This window comes from Equus quagga, chromosome 21 (genome assembly GCF_021613505.1).
Source record: "Equus quagga isolate Etosha38 chromosome 21, UCLA_HA_Equagga_1.0, whole genome shotgun sequence".
Taxonomy (NCBI): Eukaryota; Metazoa; Chordata; class Mammalia; order Perissodactyla; family Equidae; genus Equus; species Equus quagga.
The window spans coordinates 15,699,894-15,720,053 of record NC_060287.1 but is presented as its reverse complement, the minus strand read 5'-3'; the positions used below and the strand labels follow the sequence as shown (position 1 = coordinate 15,720,053).

Sequence of the window (20,160 nt, the reverse complement as noted above, 5' to 3'; positions counted from 1 at the left end):
CCTGTTGCTGCCTGAACCAAAGGAGGCCATATAAAAGCAACGAAAACGACATAATCACAACAGACAGAAAGAAGACACTTACGAGGGACGACATCCAGGGACAGCAGGCACTGATCAGAGCCCACTCTGTTTCTGACTGTACAGCTGTATGTCCCAGAATACTCAGTACTGGCATTTTTTACATTTATAACAGATGAAGTCATTTCTATGGGAAGAAAACGGAGGAAAAGAGCAAAGCTCATTTTTAAAGTATTGTTTTGCTGGCTTTTAGTAAAGGCAAATCCTACTAAGTTTGGCAATCCAGGTAAAAGCGAGACAGACTGAAGTTGGGTGCAGAACGAACTGCCGGTGAGACATATGCATGTCTCCAGAAGGCAAACAATTGTGCCTCCAGGTCATCTGTAGCAAGGCGAAAGTAATCATGAGGGCTTAGCCAGGCACAGTCTCAGCCGAAGCAGAGCCACATGGATCACAGAAAATACCCCATGCCACAAAGGCCCTTGGGTGCAGCAGGAGGATTTGTAAAACCTATTTCATCCCCGTAGATGGAAGAAGCATACAAAAGAAAGTCAGAGGGGATCATATAGTTTCGCCTCTTCATTTAAAAAAACAAAGAGAAGTGGAGAGAAATCCTACTTAAGACCAGGGTGGGGAGGGTAGAGCTTGGTAATCACTTTGACTAACGGGTCAATCATAACAAAAGGTGAGTGGTCAGATTTAACCAATTTGTAACTTCCTAGTTAGTGTCACACAAGAGTTTTTTTCCGTTTTACAGATACACCATGGGTAAAGCACCAAATCTTCAACATGAATCTCGGCAAAGCACTCAAGTTCCAGCTCTTTTTATAACTTAGCCACTACTAATTTATGATCGTGAACATTTTCCATCAGTATTATCATCAAGTAAAAAGTATATACCAAAGAAACCAATTATAAATGGTGAAATCATTATACAAATATCTCTTCATCTATACTACATGACACTAAGTTGTCATTATATAAAAGGCTGAATAATTCCCATGGAATCCCAATTGTTCTGTATAAAAAAGGGAAGGCATTTGGGAATTAATACATACACATACACAACACTACTAGATTTGAGTCCAAATCAAGGACACATGTTGCAAAGTGTATCATCAGCAGTACCTGCTAACCACGAGGTGGGCAGCTTCTGCGGGTCAGACATTTTTTGCCATTCATATTGCAATGGAAGCGAACCTTCTTTTGGTTCACATTTTAGTTTAAAGTCACTTCCAATTTCTTCTGATCCATCAATGTAACATCTTGTACCTGAAGGCTTAACTGAGAAAAGAAAATAAATTATAACTTTATACAAGAGGAAGGAATTTGTTTATGATGATTACTGAAACATAAGCATGTTGCAAACCACTGGCTCATCATCAGGTGGTCCTGGGTTCAGGGTCAACAAGACTGCAAGACTACAAAAGGTTGTCAACACCAGTTGACTCAGCTTTATCCAACACAAAACAGGCAAGAATAAGTTCAGGCAAGCAGCCATTCATAAGCAGGTCTGGCAGCATCTCAGGCGCAGCTCTGTGCCCCCGATTCCAAGAGGCATACCTGAAAAAAGGAAGGACGATGCAGGCTGGGCCACGTCAGACTCAAAGAAGCTTCTCTCCTTCCATTCCTTCCTATTTTTCTTCTCAGTGTTTGACATGAAGCCCTCTGGGAGTAAGTGCCATGTCACACCCCTCAGGGTGCTGTGACCCCACCAATCAGGGGTTTATAATAAATAATACTGACAGCCGGGACAATGTGCTTCCTGCAGCAGAGACCAATGAACATTCTGCATGTACAGTAACCCAAGACCATACAGGGCAGCATTATAAAAAGGTAAACCTGAGGTTATATTCTAGGTCTGTCTAGGAACCTGTTTAGAGCAGCTGCTACTCCCGTTATCTGCAACTCACCCCAAGATTGGATTAACACTGTGGCGTTTTATACTCTTCTGCTGAACTGCAGTGAGGCATAATATACACACAATAAAATTAATACATTTTAATCGTGTGGGTTGACCACTTTAACAAATGTCTATTTGCATATACCCAGCAAGCACCCCTCTAATCCTCTCCCAAGCAAGTTCCCTCATGGGGATGCAGTCATCTCATGCCACAACCTGGCCCCAGGCAGCCACTGATCAGATTTCTATTGCTACAGAATAGTCTGCTTCTTCTAGAGTCATACAAATCAATTAATATAGTATGTACTTTTTTGTCTTGCTTCTTTTATTCACTGTAAGGCTTTTCAGATCAGTCCATGTGATTGATCGGTAGTTCATTCTTTTTTATTGCTGGGTTGTATTCCATTGACTGACTGTAACATAAATTTGCTTATTCATTCATCTATTGATGAACACTATCTCCAGTTTTTGAGTTCCTGTTAAAGCCTAATTAGCTAAACTGGACAGAATAGGTGTGTAGTCGGTCACAACCAGATTAAGCAGTGAGGAAGGCTCTATGAGGAGCTGTGGAATGGCACTGGACAAGAGAGGAGGGATTTTGAAGGATTTTTTAAAAATTATTTTATTGAGGCCATATGGATTTATAATGTGTAATTCAGGTGTACATTATTATATATCAGTTTCTGCATAGACTGTATCATGCTCATCACCAAGTCTGGTTTTTATCCGTCACCAGACAAATGTGTCCCTTTCACCCTCCCCCACCCCCTTCCTCCCTGGTAACCACTAATCTGTTCTCCTCATCCATGTGTTTGATTATCTTCCACATATGAGTGAAATTATATTTTGTTTGTCTTTCTCTGTCTGGCTTATTTCACTTAACACAATACCCTCAAGCCCCATCCATGTCACAAATGGCACGATTTTGTCTTTTTTTATGGCTGACCAGTATTCCATTATATATGTATACCACATCATCTTTATCCATTCATCCACTGATGGGCACTTGGGTTGCTTCCTTGTCTTGGCTATTGTGAATAATGCGATGAAGATAGGGGTGCATAAATCTCTGAATCGTTGATTTCATGTTGAAGGATTCTGAGGAGAGTCTAAGAGAAACGGAGATCAGTCCTGAATTGGCTGCTGCTTCTGAGGTGGGATTAGGAGAAGCAGGGGTTAAACTGGAGACGTGGGCCGTTTAGCAGCCGAGTCTCCCCAGGAAAGGATAAGCAGTGCAGAGTTGGGGCAACACTGGGGAGACAGCAGTAGTCTCTAGTCACTGCTGCTCCAAGAGCTGGGGAGAAACGACGTTCACTCCAAACCCTGCAGCTGGCCTCATGGACATCTGTCCTCCCAGCCTGATAAACAGCAGGACTGCTTTTTCCTTTTTTAGTCTAAGCTGATCTTCATTCTTCCAGTCCTGGATGGGCTTTCATTATTTCACTACTATAAATAAATGTGAACGGGTTTTACAGTTTTGCGTTATTAACAACTCTGCTTGAACACATGTAAATACTCGTATATGTTTTTCTTTTTTCTTGGTAATTGCTGGGTCACATACGGTAAGGGTACATTTACCTCAACAAGAAACTGTCACACTGTTTTCCAAAGTTGGCCAACAGGATCTGTGATGTCCAGGAGGCCATCTTTAACTAAGGTTGTCAATTATCATATCACACTTCTTCACATATTTCTTGATAATACTTAAATTTGATTGTATATCTCCCCTTCATCTGTTACTACTTGTACTTTTTAATAAGAACCACAGACGCATTAAAGCGCATTATTGATTTTCCTAAGTGAACCTGTTTCTTTTTCAGATTGATTAATTGCCCTGGAGACTACACCAATTGGACTTTTAAATCAGTTTTGCAAATTATTTCATCCTGTGAGTCTTTAACAAAATGAGCCTGTTCTTCATTTCTTCAAACAACCAATAAGTCCTTTATTAAACAAATCAGCAGTGAGATATTAAAGCAATGATTTGTACATCAAACATCTATTAGTAACACAGTATTCTAATGTTCATCTTTTCTACTGAAAATGTCCCTTTACCATATTGCAAACGTATCTAATAATGGGCAGTTACTTAAGTGACTGTTCAGAAAATTCAGGGCCCCACTGAGTTTGAGATCTCAACATACTCCATCCATCCACAATTGAACAAGATTTTACCAACACTGGTTTCCGAATGTCACTTTGGAGAGGCCTTCCACTGGGAGAAGAAAAAGCGTATTTTACATGCCAACCCCCAACCATTATACCACTAAAAGATTAACTCTTAATCCATGGCACTCTTGCTGGATCAAAAGAAAGATAAACCACAAAGGGAACACAGATAGCCTTGTCCTCTAATGTTTCTTTGGTCTGGGCTTCAGGATACTTGGCCACTGTCCTCAGAACATTTGCCTCCATGATTATTAACAAGTCAATACTCCTTCCTAGATAAGGTACATGACCATCAACTTGTACTTGGCCAACGTCTCAACATTTAGTAAGACTGTGCTCCACACATGTATTGCACCATAATCCCTCCATGCTAGTGGCCTGCCTCAGTCTACAGGAAACACACTCTAAATCCGTATTTGTGACAGGATATACTTTTATCATCATGTCATCCATCAAGGAAGGCTATTTCTGCTTGGTTCAAAATACCCCAAGTCTAGGCAAAATCCATCCATGAATGCTAAAAATCAATGGGGAAAAGTTCGAGGAGAAATGAGATATTTGCAAAGTCTCAAAAGTGGCTCCCCCAAGATATTTTTTAATTACAGAAAGAAAAATTATAATTTTATAGGGGACAAACCCATCAAATAAACCAAATGATCATGATTCACAATGAGACATGACATCACTGGCACAATTGGAGGAAACTAAGAAGATGTAAATGCAATCACAGCACAAAAAGGACATTAGTGGAAAACCGACATTCAAAATAGGTCTATAGTTTAATTAATAGTATTGTCCCAACATTAATTTCTCGCTTTTGATAAGTGTACTACATTTTTGTAAAATGTTAATATTATTAGAAATTAGATGATGGATATACTCTCAGGAACTCTAGTAGTTTTGCAACTTTTCTATAAAACTAGATTTCAAAATAAAAAGTGGGGGGGGGGGGAAGCCCTGCCCTGTACCAATGACTTGCAAATCCCTCAGGCCCCTTAGGGCCAGTGTTGACTGAGCCACCACACATACTGTTGCCACCAAGTTCTGGCGGTATGGGCACGTTGTGAGTGCATCACATCGTCCAGGAAACCATTAATTGTGCTTGCACAACTCTTCAAGACCACCCAGTCTGTTTATACCAAAAGGTTTCAACAGTAGGCCCTTTCGGAGTTCTGGAGGAAGGCGCTGGTGATAGGTGGCCCATATTAACCCTCTATTAATTCCCTTTGTTATCATCATCTGCTTTCAGCTTCTTCATTGAGCTGCATCCATACGCACTTTGGGCGTATCTGAAGGAGCAGGGCAGACTCTGGCAATAGGGCAAGCTAAGTCAACCCTCACACACAGGCACCTAAGAGTCATCCCAGTTCATGTCCACACAGCACGCGGGGCTCAAGTGAACTCTCATTACTCTGTGAACACCATGGTGGCATCTCCTCCAGATTTCCCACTAACAAATCAAGGTATTAGGGATAGCAGAGCCTCCAAGAGTAAAGCAAGGGAGAGCTCCATTGGACCACCACTCAGTGCCCCTAGAGGGCAGGTCATTGTATCTTTCCTTCTGATTATCTAAGCAGAATTTTCAGCTAAAGCTAACAGATAAGTTTCCATCCAACTGTCACTTTCAAGAGAAAATTCTAGTGCTTTCTCCCAGGAGCGGGCCATGACTCATCTGAAAACATGGAAAAGAAAACTACAAGAAATTCTCCCCTGGCTTTGAGAAAGCCTCGTCAGACTAGAGTATTAGTCATCCCCGCTGCCCTTCAGCAATCACTTCCCCTTTCTCCTCCTGCTCCCTCTTTGCCCCTTGCTCCCTCCCTGGTTTGAATTCACAGCTTCCTTGGCCATGGTGATCCCCCGAAGAGCTAACAAAAGGAGCTACTGTTCAATGCTTCTCACTTCGCCATCCTGAGGAATTAGAAGTTGAGGTTGTGAGGTTTAACATCAAAGGAACATTCCTCCTGCCTAGCAATCAAGGCTGCTGTCACCAGAGTGCTTAGCCACATTATGTGCCAACACTATTGTCCAACCTGGATTCCTTCAGGGACATGTGCTGCCTTGTGCTGTAATGATCCCTTCAGTCGGGACCTGCAAATTCAATCCAGAATCTGTTCCAAGGGGATTACTCACTCTCACACACACACATACAAACTGTGCTTGTCCATGCCTCTTTCAGGAATACACACCAAGTGCATTCTTCCCGGTGTACCTGCCCCCATCAGGGATTTCACAACAAATAATTCCGATAACCAGGTATAGTCTGGTTGGTACATCATGAACCAGTTTAAATTCCATATATATCTTAATTCAATGCTTTCTGTAAAGCAGAGTTAAAAGAAGATACAGAGTCAGTTATAATCCCAGGTACGCCTGAGTCTGGGATAGGAGTTTAGACAAGTTATTAAACTTTGCCTTTCACATTTATAAAAAAGAAAGGTAACTCCATGCTTACTGAATGTAGACACAGAAAGCTAGAATTCCCAACATGACCGTATTCCTTTTCCTGGTTCCTTGCTCAGGTTCACTTGCGTTCATACCACTGGAAACATTTAGAACTAGTGCCATTAAGAATGGACTGGCTTTTACCAGGACTCTCCCGTGTGCCCACTCAACAATGATGCCAATGCAAGACTGCCTTACCAACCAAGACAACCCCTGAAGTTGCCATTGGGGTGCACAAAAATCCACATTCTTGTTCCTAGTCTATACTTACTCTGCTATTTTTTAGAAAAGAGTGATGTTCAAAATGAGTCTGGAAACCAATGTACTTAATTACTTCCCCATTCTCCCCTTCTAAAACGAAAGGAATGAGGTAGAAGTTGACGTGGGGGAGATCTGCCTTCATTAGTTACTTCCAGGGGTACGCTAGGCAATTCTAGCAATCTGCATTTCCTACACAAAGTGGGCCCCCAGGCATCCCCCAAAACAGGCGAGTCACAAACCAGGGCAATTTCTTATCACAGAAGAGAGCCAGACAGTTATGTTTTTCTACATGGTAGCCATTGTACTTTTGTGTAAAGTCTACCACAATAAGATTTAAAAGTATATTTACGAACAATGACCTTTCAGAGTTTCTCAATCTGAAGCGGTTAAGAGTGCTTGCGTGCGACCACAGAATCTAGAGGATAATGAACTTTGAGGTCTTACAAAGCTTACAAAGCACTTTACACTTATCTGCTTCTTAACTACCATACAGAGAGCAAGATGACACCCCAGTGACCATCTGTCTAATCCTCTCACTTTAAGGATGAAAAACAGTGAAGCTCAGGGAGGTTAAATGATTACCTGACATTTAATGGCCTTATCCCAATTCAATATTCCTTCTACCATATTCCATCTTCTCTGCTCTAAATATTCCAATTGTTCATCATAGAAATCTCATTTATTCTTTGAGTAAGGAAGTTTGAAAAAGCTTAAAGCGCCCACAACAAACAGTTTTGAAGTGAATGAGATCAGACAGAGATTTAACAATAATTAAATCTTTTTACGTTTCAAAAAGGTAGGCTGAGGCCCAGGAAGTGAAGGGGTTCTATTTAATTCTCAGGGCAAATGTGAGGACAACGCAAAAAACCTCGATCTAACTCCTGACTTAGGGTTCTTGTCCCACACCACAAAACTCCTTTTATCTTCAAACTCTTTTATGAATTTCACAAAGCAGCTGGTCACTTATTTTTTCTATCTAAAAAAGTGTGCCAACTTTGTTATTTGAGGATGTTAGAATTACTTCAGATGTTTAAAATTATTACTCTACACACAAAGCTCCATCTCATAAATGCTGTGCTGTAGTACTGTGCATGATCACCCCGCTAATAAGTGACATTAGTACAAATAACTTACCAAGAACCGTCAGCTGGATCTTCTTGTTTGCAACACCAGGAGCTTTTTTCACTTTGCACTGATACGTGCCAATATCTGACAACTGTAAATTCGTGACATTTATTGATGCATCACCAGCTTTGAGATCACTACTTGTAAAATGTACTCGTCCTTTCAGATCCTGATAGTAGTCATCATAAATTTTGTCTCCAGAATATAAAATAATCTAAAAGAAAATCAAAATAAGACAGGGAAAAAACAGACAAACAAGCAAACCCTCGGTCTCATTCGAGGAGCTGTGGATATACCATGGTCATGTGGGATCCAAAAAGAGAGTAAGAACACAGTATTACAAGGAAACCTACCATTATTCAAATCACAGATTAAGAAACTGGAAAGAGATCAACATGGTCCTCAAGTATGGTCACACACTCCCATTTTAAACAGAGAAGCCAAGCCCCAACGTGATACAGTAACATAGCCCTATATGAGAGAGTGCGTTAGTGAGGCTGGACAAGAACACAAACTTGTGAATTCCTATACACTCTTTCTCAGCTGCCCCAGAGCTACAGTATGCCAATCGAAGGTACAAAATCAGTTTACGCATTTGTACATACCACCACCATTCCCCCAAAAAGTCTTAAAATAATTTACCTGTGGAATCTGACGAAAAAGACCTTTTGACTTAGTACTAACTTGGAGGCACTTGAGTTCTAAACTCTAACACAGTCATGTGTCCATCAGCAACGGAGACAAGTTCTGAGGAACGCGACATTGGCAATTCCATTGTGCAAACATCATAGAGTGTAGTGGCACAAACCTAGATGGTACAGTCACTGCACACCTAGGCTATGTGGCACTAATCTTATGGGACCATGAGAGGGGGTGGCCTTAGTCATTCAAGACTTGGGTAAGCACCTTAGTCATTTCCTTCACAAACACATCAAGGGAAAACTGCCTGGATTTACCAAAAATAGTAATTACCTAACTGCACTGATTCAGCCATTAACCCCTTCTTTTATATGGACCATAAGTAAAAATAAAATTTCTCTTCCAAATATATATATTACCACATTCCTCTAAATATCTGGCCTTGTTTCTCTCTCCCTAGTCTAACATAATTCATTAATATCGATTTTTTTTAACTAAATGTGTCAGACAAAGCCAATATGCAACATTCTAAATTAAGTGAAATAAACTGGCACCACTAAAATGCAAAGTGTGAGACATGTATTTGGAGATGTGACTACTGGGCAAGTGTCCTCCTTTGTGCGTCTCTTGGCTTTCTAGTTTTCTACATTAGGCTCTCATTACTTTGTAATTAGAAAAAATTCTATAACAATATTTTGATAATTTTTTAAAATTTAAGATTAAACGTTTTATAAACTGCTTTTTTGCTATAAAGACTTTGTTTAGCTTTTTAAGAAAATCATTGTACAAGATATTTAACTTGAAGAAATAGGAAAAATAGACTAACAATATGTACCTGGTTACACTAGGTCACACTTGATGATCCTTATACTGGAAACAGAATCTTTGAGTAAAACTTAAAAATTCAATTGTATCTAACTTTTCACAAAGCCTAGCTTACTCGCCGTCCCCTAACGCATTATGCATGTTCCTGCCATGCTCTCGTGCCTGCTCCACATAGCCCTCCACTACTCCCTGTTTCAAATATACTGCCAAATCTGGATTTTCTGAACGTCCACAAGTTCTTCTTCCTCCTTGCGGCCTTCTCTAGGAAGTTTAGTGACCCTTTCTTCCTCTGAAATCTTAGGTCACTTTATGATCCATTTCACTCCATTACATATGTGTCCTCACTTTCCACCAGGGCAACTGCCTTTCCTCACCCAGACCACAGGCTGGAGAAGCCTGGGGCTTCCTTCACAGCTCCCCGTGCTCCCCCACCAATGTGATCAGCACAGTGATGGACACCTAAGACAAGTCCAAGGACATCTGCTGAGTGAGCAGGTACTTATCTAACTTACCACTTGATCCACCTTCTGATTATCAGGTGGTGACAGTAGCCACTCGATGTCCAGCGGTCCCTGGTCATCCGGACTAAGGGTAAACTTGCAGGGCAAATAGGCAGTTTCTCCTTTGGCCTTTTCAATCATCTGGTCAGGAGTAGTAATACTCAAACTTCTGGTGAAATCTGGAGAAAGAAACATGTACGTGGACTAAGCATCTGCTATTAGGCTGGCAGCATGCTCAGCACAGCGCCATTCAGAGAAGGCGCACAGGATGCGGTGGAAACACGATGTGATTTGGGACCAGGGTCATGGAGCTCAAACTCAACGGTGTCTGGTTTTTAGCTTGTGCCTCTGTATAACTGGAATAACAGCATTAGTATCTATCTTATTCAATACATTCCTTCAAGAGCCCTGTGAACCTCCCAACATTTTATGAAATAGAAATTTCTATTAGCAGAGGGTGTTTTATATCGAAGCAGATGTTTAGAACTGAACTTAGCCAGAGTCTCTGAAAGGTCAGTTGTGTCATACATAAGGCTGTATTAATTCACGTCTGCCATGGTGCCACAAACACACTGGGAATTCTTTGTTGCTAGGGCACGTGCTGATGAATTTTGACACATTTCCTGCCAAAACTTCAATTCTAACTTTTTATTAAATTTGATTCCAGAACTTTCATTGAATGCTTAAAAATATTTCTAAGCTAAGAGAGTAGACCCCAAGAGTTCTCACCACAAGGAAAAAAAATTTTTTTTGGCGTGTCCATATGAGATAATGGATGCTAACTAACTTACTGTGGTGATTATTTCAAAATATACGTAAGTCAAATCATTACACTGTACACAAACTTACACAGTGCTGTCAATTATATCACAGTAAAACTGGGAAAAAGGAGAAGAAATTGTTTAAAAAAATATTTCAAAGTAATAAATTTTGATGACAATTCAAAAAGAGAGATTTACATACTTTTAAATTTACCAAATAGTTGACCTCAATATTATCTTTAAGACATTTCTTACTGTTCATTCATCCTTCTGAAAAATAATCAGTCATATTTACTATATTATTTTTTAAAAGGCATCTTAAAATTCCACAACTTATTCTGAAATTCATATCCAAAAAACTTCCATTTATATTACACTTAAAGAGAGAATTAATGCAGAACGGCAATACTTGAAAAGTACGTAAAAGCCAAAATAAGATGTCCTGAGCCACAAGCAAACAAAATTCCATCAGAGACTCTTCTGAGTTTGTTAACAAGAGGCTTAAACCCACTACAACTTTATAAGAACTGAAAAAAGTTTCCTCTTTGCTCCTAAAGGTTTACACAAAGCCATTAATATGTTAATAATATATTTTATATATTCTATATAATATATAAATTTTATTATATGTGTACATATTATATAAACATAATATGTTTCAATATGCATAAAAGGTGGAAATAAGCTATGAGCAAAACGGCATGATTTCTTGATCTATATAAAAAGAAAATATATCACAATCAATTCATATCTTGTTTTTTTTAAAAAAGCAATTTTGTTCTTATCAATTCACACATAAAATAGGTCTGTTCACTACTTATGTCTTATAATAAGATCAAAGCTTGAAGAAGCCAACAGCTTGATATAAAATGTAAATTTACTCTGTAAATCAACTATCACACAAAACAATTTTTTTTTACTATTTACGCTGTAAAAGTTTGCACAGCATTAGTCTGCCACATCTATGTTTTCCTCATGATAACTCAATATTTTCTTAGGTATAAATTCAAACATCTGACGTACGCAGAACCGAAGTTTCAAATAAACAGCAAATTTCAGCAGCTCTACCATTTGGACCTCTACCTCACCCAACGCTGACTTTCAGGGCTGGAGGATGAGCGGGCAGAGGCTCTGGGCACTTAGATTATGGAACATGGGGCTTGCTCCTCTCCCTTTGCCTCCCCCTACTCCCACCATAAAACCAAACACATTAGAGCAAAATTAAGAGTAAGAAAATCCAAGCCCTAATTCTCCATAATGACTACTTTGATGTTTTTCAAATAATAAATTCCAAAAGAACAAAACGAAGAATGAAATTATTAGCCATCCCATGATTCTTTCCAATAACCCTAAAAGCAGTTTAATACACATGGACTATTAGTTGTAATACAATGTTAATAAAGCTGAAGCCAAGAGACCAAGAATGAAACAAAAGCCAGTTTACATTCAAGACCACTGATATTCAGGCACCATCCTGCGTTTGTATCACATTTAAGTGCACTTCTCAAACAGCAGATTAAAGCTGGACACAGAAGCTGCACTGCCTCCCTCAAATCTGAGGCTGGCCCTGCTTGTTATTAGCAACAGAATGCAGCATGAGTGCTGCTGTGCGAGTTCCCAGGTTAGGTCTCAAGGGGCCTTGCTGCTTCCTCTCTCAACCTCTCCGACCCGATACCTGCCACCTGCCACCATGTGAACAAACCACGTAAGAGAGAACTGAGGTGTCTGACCCACAGCTGCCAACTGCCCAACACACAGCCACCCAAGAACACCCGCCCCAGCCCAGCCAGAGGTCTGCAGCCCCACGTGTGAGCCCAGAACTCCCCACCTCAGCCTAGCCCAAAGTGGCCACCCACAGGAGCAAGAACTAATACATGATTTTCATTTTAACACCTCTAAAGTGTGGTGTGGTTTGTTACACAACAAAGATTGATGATCCACCATCCAAAACCACTGATTCAGCCCAAATGGACTACTTAAAACCCCCCCAAAGTCCACACCACTCCAATCTCTATTTCATGTTCACACTTCTATTTAAAATTATATTTGACATTTATGTGTATAATCTCAAGTGCTTCTCCTGAATTAATAGTCAACCTTCCAAATAAATACTTTCTATCATTTCTAATACCCTCAATCCCATTCCTACCTCATTCCCTAACGCATTCTTCTACCTCTCCTGCCTACAAGGACTTTGCTCTCTGCCTTCCACGAATGCTCACAGGACTTCTCTTTCTGCGATCCACATCAGCTTTCGGCACTTCACAAACACTAGCGTGGGTGTTTTCTCCCTCTTAAACTTTACTGTGAAGTTACTCAGGCACGCTCCACAGTTCTGTCATGTCTTCTCAGTGCTGATGAACTTGTCTTCCCCACTCCTTCATAGTTTCAAATGAATTTTTAAAATGCATGTCCCAACTTACCAATAAATTGTCAGCTCCACTGGGGTTGGGAGAAACTGTGAGTCCCTCTATCTCCTGTTGTGGCTGCTTGCACGTTACTAGAAAAGAACTGGTGACTGGATTCTAAGTTTGATCAATTTTAGAAATGTTGAAAACGAGCATTCAGCTGCCAGAAGTTGTTCCTGAAATGTACAGATCGCCTTTCTACAGCTACCACAGTTGGTTGCCTGCATTTATTTTGTCCACGCATTAATATTTTATGCATGAAGTAAGATAAGAAAAATCCAAGTACGCTCCAGAATGAAAATTTCACTTCAAAATGAATCAAGACATAGCCCAAAAATATGGAGGCAAGAACATATAAGTGAGAATGGACATTTGCTTCAAATAGAATTAATTCACACTTTCAGTATTTATACTACACAGTCATTAGAATAAAATGCAACTTAGTCTTCATGACAGTATCCTTCATTCTTTCTTGTTTGATACATAAAGATTAATTTTCTCTAAGAGTACCTTAGAAAATAGTTAAATGAGTATAAAATCTAGAAAGATATTTATCAAACTGTTAGCAGTTATTTTTAAGAACTGATATGTTTAACAGGGTGATTGCCCATTTCTGCTTTATATTGAGACGTTCTTAACGTGTATACTAAAGAAATCTTAGACTTTTAAATGGCTTTCCCTATTTCTCTTTCAAAAAACGTTTAAAACATTCAACTGCTCTTCATCGTTTGGCACTAGAAATGAATCTAGATCATATAAAACAGTTATTGGTTCCCTAGCAACACTGAAGGGGCCTCTTGGCACAGAGGCATAGTTTTTCAAGTGCTGATGTGAGGAACAGTCACAAATTGCAGAAGACAAAAGGCAGACACTTGGTCTCATGCAGTGTCTCCGGATTCTTTCCTACTACTGCCCAGTTCTGCTCATGTGGCAAATCGAGTGACAGTTTAACTTGCAAACTACTTGAAGGTTCAAACATGGTCTCAAAACTAAATCAGATAACAAATCTTACAATTTTATTCAAACTTATATCCAGAGTGTGATGGAATAGGTAGCACATTATCAACCACAAGTATTTGAATCTCATCCCATTTTAGCAGTGACAAAAATAACACCTCTCAGTTTAATGCTTGCTTTTTTTAATCTCCAAATTCCAAATCACTTGGATCTTTATGGAGCTTCTCTTCTGCCCAGTCTGACTTCTGTCTGGGCATCAAAATGACATGAGTTCAGCAGAACATTTGGTAGCCCTTGATGCTGTCCTCTCCTGCTGGGGCCTCAGGTCTGTTTCTACCCTAAGAACGGAGCAGAACTGGACACGATGGAAGCGGCTGTTCCACTAGGAGGAAGGCAATGTTCGGAACTGATGACCTGCCCTGACTTTTTTTTTTTTTTTTCAAGTTTAAGCTACATATTAACCTGGATAGTCTGCAGCTATCCTTTTTTTCCTTCTGGCAATCCTGAAGTCATAGAAAGTTGGAAAGTGCTCATAAAACTTTATGGTGGGTTAAAAAAAAGAAGTAAACATGCGAGAATTTTTAATAGTGTTTTGATGGAGGAAAGCCTTAGAGAAAAACAGAGAAGAAACACAACAGCTATGAAGGGAAAGACAAATTTAACTACACTGAAAATTTTAGGTTAGAGAGTCACTAGCTGGCATTCAACAAACACTCCCTGAATGAAGGACGGTATTCTGCTGTTCTATCACTGGGCAAACCAAACAAAAGGAACGGTTGGAAACATGTTTTCCACAGATTCACCTATACCAGCAAGACAGCAAATGTGAAATCTGAGCAGGGATGGCATAAGCACAGGGATGCTAAAGATCATGTCTGAGCGCAGAATTCAAGCAGTGACGGGAGAGGTCTTTTCATCTGGGTGCAGAGAGAGGAGCTGTGAATTATGAGACAGGTAATTACATCAACTGTCTAGAGACCTAAGCAATTAGCAAAGAGCTTTAATACAACAGAATAAAAGAGCAGTCAAGAACTCTGGGTGCCTAGACGTAAGCAGGTCACAATTCTAGGATACGTTGAGGGAAGAGCCGGCAAAGCAAAGCTCACAGGCACAAACACAGACCTTCGCACAAGAGAACGGAACCAGAAAAGGCCAAGCTGGGCACAAGTGCTGACGGCTGATGATGGCACATGTGGAGAGGGTCTGAGCACAACCTACTGTCCACACGACAGCGGGCCTGTGAAACAGAAACGTGCAACCACAACAGCCGACTTGCGAAATTTAAGTATGCAAACCCACTTTTAGGAATTGAGGCTGAACTCACGAGAGCCACTATGTGCAAGAATATTATTCACTGAAGCACTTCGCGATAGGAAAACATCTGAGAACAACCTAAATGCTTTAATAACAGGCAGGAAAACGAGGGGCCGCAATCCAAGCTCATCAACCTGAGACAAAGAGCTGGGACAAACACAAGAGGCCAGACCCAGTCCCTCCAGCAAAGACCTTACTAAAGTACGGCTCTGCGGGGGTAAAATCGACTTCCACTCCCATTAGTAGATGTTTGACTGACTACTGTCACCTCCAGGTTTAATTCCATTTACCTGGCAGCAAAGATAATCATCTAATCATACCAGATCTTTCAAAAAGACCATGACTTTAAATATATATGTTTAATAAGAAATATACAAATATAATATAATACTACTTTTCTTTGGACTATGCTACAGAGTGAATTGTCCCCCAAAAAAACGCATGTTGAAGCCCTAACCCCGCCTCCCCAATCCCACGTGACTGTACTGGAGACAGGGCCTTCAGGGGGTGATTATCGTTAAATGAGGCCATAAAGGTGGAGCCTTAATCTGCTAGAACTGATGTTTCTTATTATATCTGTAATATTATGATTTATAGTAAGAAATATATATTTGGTCTTAATCCCAGTTCCTGGCACAGAGCTACTAAGAGTGATAAAGCTGTCTTTTGTTATGTTAATGAGGTAACTTTTGGGAACCCCCCTAGGTAACCTAAGGATGGGCTGGTTGCCAGGGGAAACCAACCTTGTGAGTAGAGGATGGGAATTTTCGGTACCATCCCACCTCCCAACTCTGGGAGGGGAGAGGGGCTGGAGTTTGGGCTCCAATGAGCTCACTTAAGATGGCCTCAGTCACCAACAGCCAGTGATTTAATCCATCGTGCCTTTGTAACGAAGCCTCCATAAAAAACCCAAAAGGACAGTGTTCAGAGAGCTTCTGGGTTGGAAAACATGTAGAGATGTGGGGAAACTGGCACACTTGGCAAAAGCATGGAAGCACATCTCTTCCATCTGGCTGTTGAAGTTACATCTTTTTTATAATAAACTGGTGATCTAGTAAGCAAAATTTTTCTCTGAGTTCTGTGAGCCACTCTAGCAAATTAACCGAACCCAAGGAGGGGATTGTGGGAACCTTAGATCTGAAGCTGATAGGTCAGAAACACGGGCGACAACCTGGACTTGCAATCGGCAACTGAAGTGTGTTTGTAGGGGGCAGTGTTGTGGGACCGAGCTCCCTCTTAACCTGTGGGATCTGATGCTATCTCCAGGTAGACAGTGTCAGAATCACGTTGAATTGGAGGACACCCATCTGGGGTGGGACCATTGCTTGGTGGTGTGGGAAAAAATAAAACATCAAAAATGGTGTCAGATTTGGAATATCCCAACCAAACCCAACCATTTTTATCTACACCCAGGCCACTATTCTCTCTCACAGCCTGCTAACCGGCTTGCCTGCATCATGCACTCTTCCTCATTCTAACCCATCTCCATACTTCACTCAGAGTGTTCTCCATACAGTTGTTTTTTAAATGATGTCACTGCCACGTTTGAAAACCTCTGGTGGCTCCACATGGACTCAAACACCTCAATTCTACAAGGTCCTTTGATCAGGCACTTCCCTACCTCTAGTTTCTTAGCACTCTCCATTCCCACTGTAAGCTTCAGCCAGTTCTTCATCCTCTCTTCCCACTGAGCCCCTGCATGTATGATACTGCCTCCCTGCTCCATGCCACCTCTTAAGATAACTCCGACTACTTTGGTCTCGGTTCAGGCACTTCTTCCAGAAAGCTTTCTCTGTGCCCAAATATGGATTGAATCAGAAGCCCTCTGTGTGCTCCCAGCGCAGCTGATAAGGCCTCCATCAGAAGCACTTATCCTGCTCTCCTGAAGCTGCTGCTTTACTGCGCGTCCTTCCTACTCTGCACCCCCAGGGGATATTTCACATTTGATTCTGAAGCCAAAGACCATGCTTCTGGATGGTCATTGGTCTCCTTCAGCATAGCAAAATTTCAAGTACTCAGCAGGGGGAAAAAACTCACAGGCACAAGTGCCAGAGATGATAGTCCATTTCAAAATACTGGAGAAAAATTAACAAGTTGTATTGTGGCTAAAAGTAGGTGAAATACGTTAAGACCTTTCTCTATTAAAAGAGGAAACTGTAACAGCAAAAGTGTTGTAGTCTGTGGCCAATCATAGAAGGAAATCTAAGAAATTCAAGGAAGCACTAAGGGGAAAAGGATGAGTAAGCCCCTGTTTGTGGCACATGCTTTCCCTTGCTGAAATGTCCGCTTTCCCCCTTGCTCCACCTTCTCCCACAGAGAGTACCTCCAGCCATTTATCCAGCACCTCTGACCTCATCTCCTCTCTGAAGTTTTTCCTGTTCCCCACAGGCAGTCTTAATTGCTTCCTCCTCTATATTACACAATGTGTTCCTCTATTGTAGGTAATTGTTTACACGTCCCTACCCTGAAGCACTTACTTTCACTCACATTAACAGGGTCTCAGGGCTTCATCCCCGGAGGGTATATCCCAAGCCTATCTAATAAACTGCAAGTGGAGGGCTGGACTCAGAGCAGAGGGAAGGTGAAGGAACCATTCCAAAGAAGGTTGGTGATGGGAGACAAGACAGACAGACCTTGTGGGGAGGCCATAGAAAGACCATGTATGTATTCAGGGAAGCAAAGAAATGGAAGCAGAGGAATGGAACAATAAAGCCGAGACAGGAGCTCAAGCTCAGAGGGAGCTGAACAAGCCTGGTCATGTGCTGAGAGGAGCAAAGATTGATGCTTATTACTTTAATATCCATACTATAGGGCCAGCCCCAATGGCACAGTGGTTAAGTGTGGTGCGCTCCGCTTCGGTGGCCTGGGTTTGGTTCCCGGCACCAGACCTACATCACTCACCTATCAGTGGCCATGCTGTGGTGGCAGCTCACATACAAAAAGAGGAAAACTGGGGCTAGCCAGATGGCACAGCGGTTAAGTTCGCATGTTTTGCTTCAGTGGCCCGGGGTTCACTGGTTCAGATCCTGGGTGCAGACGTGGCACCGCTTGTTAAGTCATGCTGTGGCAGGCATCCCACATATAAAGTAGAAGAAAATGGGCATGGACGTTAGCCCAGGGCCAGTCTTCCTCAGCAAAAAGAGGAGAATTGGCAGCAGATGTTAGCTCAGGGCTAATCTTCCTCAAAAGAAAGAAGGAAAGAAAGAAAGAACAAAAAGAGGAAAATTGGCAGTGAATGTTAGCTCAGGGCAAATCTTCCTCCACCAAAAAAAAAAAGACAATACTACAAAAAATGCCAGCAAATCTGGTAAGAAATTAACATATATGCAATTTTATATATAGTTATGTTAACGTGAGAAATATGACATTAAGAAAAACTCTTATTTGTGAATATCCTAAAATCACAACTACGAATGAAGAATCTTTCAACTATCTCTAGAACAACACGAAGCAAAAAGAGAAAAATACTACACAGTGATGTGTGGTCTCTCAAAATACCTGGAGTCATTTCAAAGATAGTAACAACAACAATAACCAAAAAACTAGAAATAAAAATAAGAAGAATCTCAATTTACATTCCCAAAGTCTTGCCTATTTCTTTGGTTTCTTGGAAAGGGTTGTGATGACCTTAATGTCAACTGTTCTACAGAATTTCTCTGATACAGACTTTTTTGAGAAATGTCAAAGAATGTCCTAAGGGTTACTATTTCAAACAGAAAGGACACATTCAATCATATTGCTGCTGAGTTCAGATCATGGAATTCAGGAACCTTATGTAAAAAAAAAAAAAAATAGTCAAAAATGAGTCACTGGGGCCAGCCTGGTGGCCCAGCAGTTAAGTGCGCAGGTTCCACTTTGGCGGCCCAGGGTTCACCAGTTCAGATCCCAGGTGTGGACATGGCACCGCTCAGCAAGCCATGCTGTGGTAGGCATCCCACATATAAAGTAGAGGAAGATGGGCGTGGATGTTAGCTCAGGGCCAGTCTTCCTCAGAGAAAAGAGGAGGATTGGCAGCAGTTAGCTCAGGGCCAATCTTCCTCAAAAAAAAAAAAAAGAAAAAAGAGTCACCATAGCAATGTTAAGAAATAAACCAGACAAATCACAAAGTGGTATGTTTACAGGACGATCAGGACAAGCACAATTTTGTTGTGTGTTTGCTAACAAATACTACAGATGTCTTGGTGAGCAAGCAAGTCACCGGGCTATTCCAAACCCCGTGCAAAAATGCGCCCACCATGCTATTACAACATTTCCTTGACCCTAACTCCAACCTATGCTAACTTTCCTCACCAGGAAGGTGCTTAGGGATTAGCAATATTTAAAAGTCACCTAAACAGTGTTTCCAGAAAGGAAAAAGAAAAACATTTCAAATATGTGAATACTAGTTAACTACTCCAACCAGGCCTTTAAATATTGCTGGGGGAGAGAAGAAAACACTCACAGGAAGGCAGAAATTGTACTCTTTGCTGTCCCGGAGTTTTAGTTGTTTAACTCCCACGTGTGCTACTCAGTACAGTATGTTAAGACCTACTTAGAGCTAAGAAAGTAATCCTTACAGTCAGATAAATTACCAACGATGAGAAGTGACAAAGTATACTTATTTGTTTTTCTCTGTGTTTTTCTTGTATAAATTCCCAGCTCCCCACCTCCAATGAGAAATCAAAAAGCAGGCGCCCAGGAAATAAACTGAGATGGAAATGGGGAAATCATCATCTTAACAATGATAGCACATTTTATACATGTTAACTCTCAATCCTCAGAACTCTGAGGGAGGCGGTTCTATTAGGCCCACTTTACAGTGAAGAATCAGACACCGAGAGGGATCTAAGCCACTAAGG

The 20,160-nt window shown here is 40.9% G+C and overlaps 1 protein-coding gene across 2 annotated transcripts in view; it reads right to left on the bottom strand.

Annotated features, from left to right (window-relative positions):
* The window catches only part of CXADR (CXADR Ig-like cell adhesion molecule), a 56,766-nt gene that overhangs the window by 23,956 nt on the left and 12,650 nt on the right, over positions 1–20,160 (bottom strand). For both annotated transcript variants that reach the window (XM_046648157.1, XM_046648158.1), the window contains exons 2-5: positions 9,895–10,061; positions 7,928–8,132; positions 1,147–1,302; positions 83–205 (exon numbers count right to left, since the gene is read on the bottom strand). In XM_046648157.1, the coding sequence (XP_046504113.1) occupies positions 83–205; positions 1,147–1,302; positions 7,928–8,132; positions 9,895–10,061 (651 nt within the window). The remainder of the gene's footprint in view (positions 1–82; positions 206–1,146; positions 1,303–7,927; positions 8,133–9,894; positions 10,062–20,160) is intronic.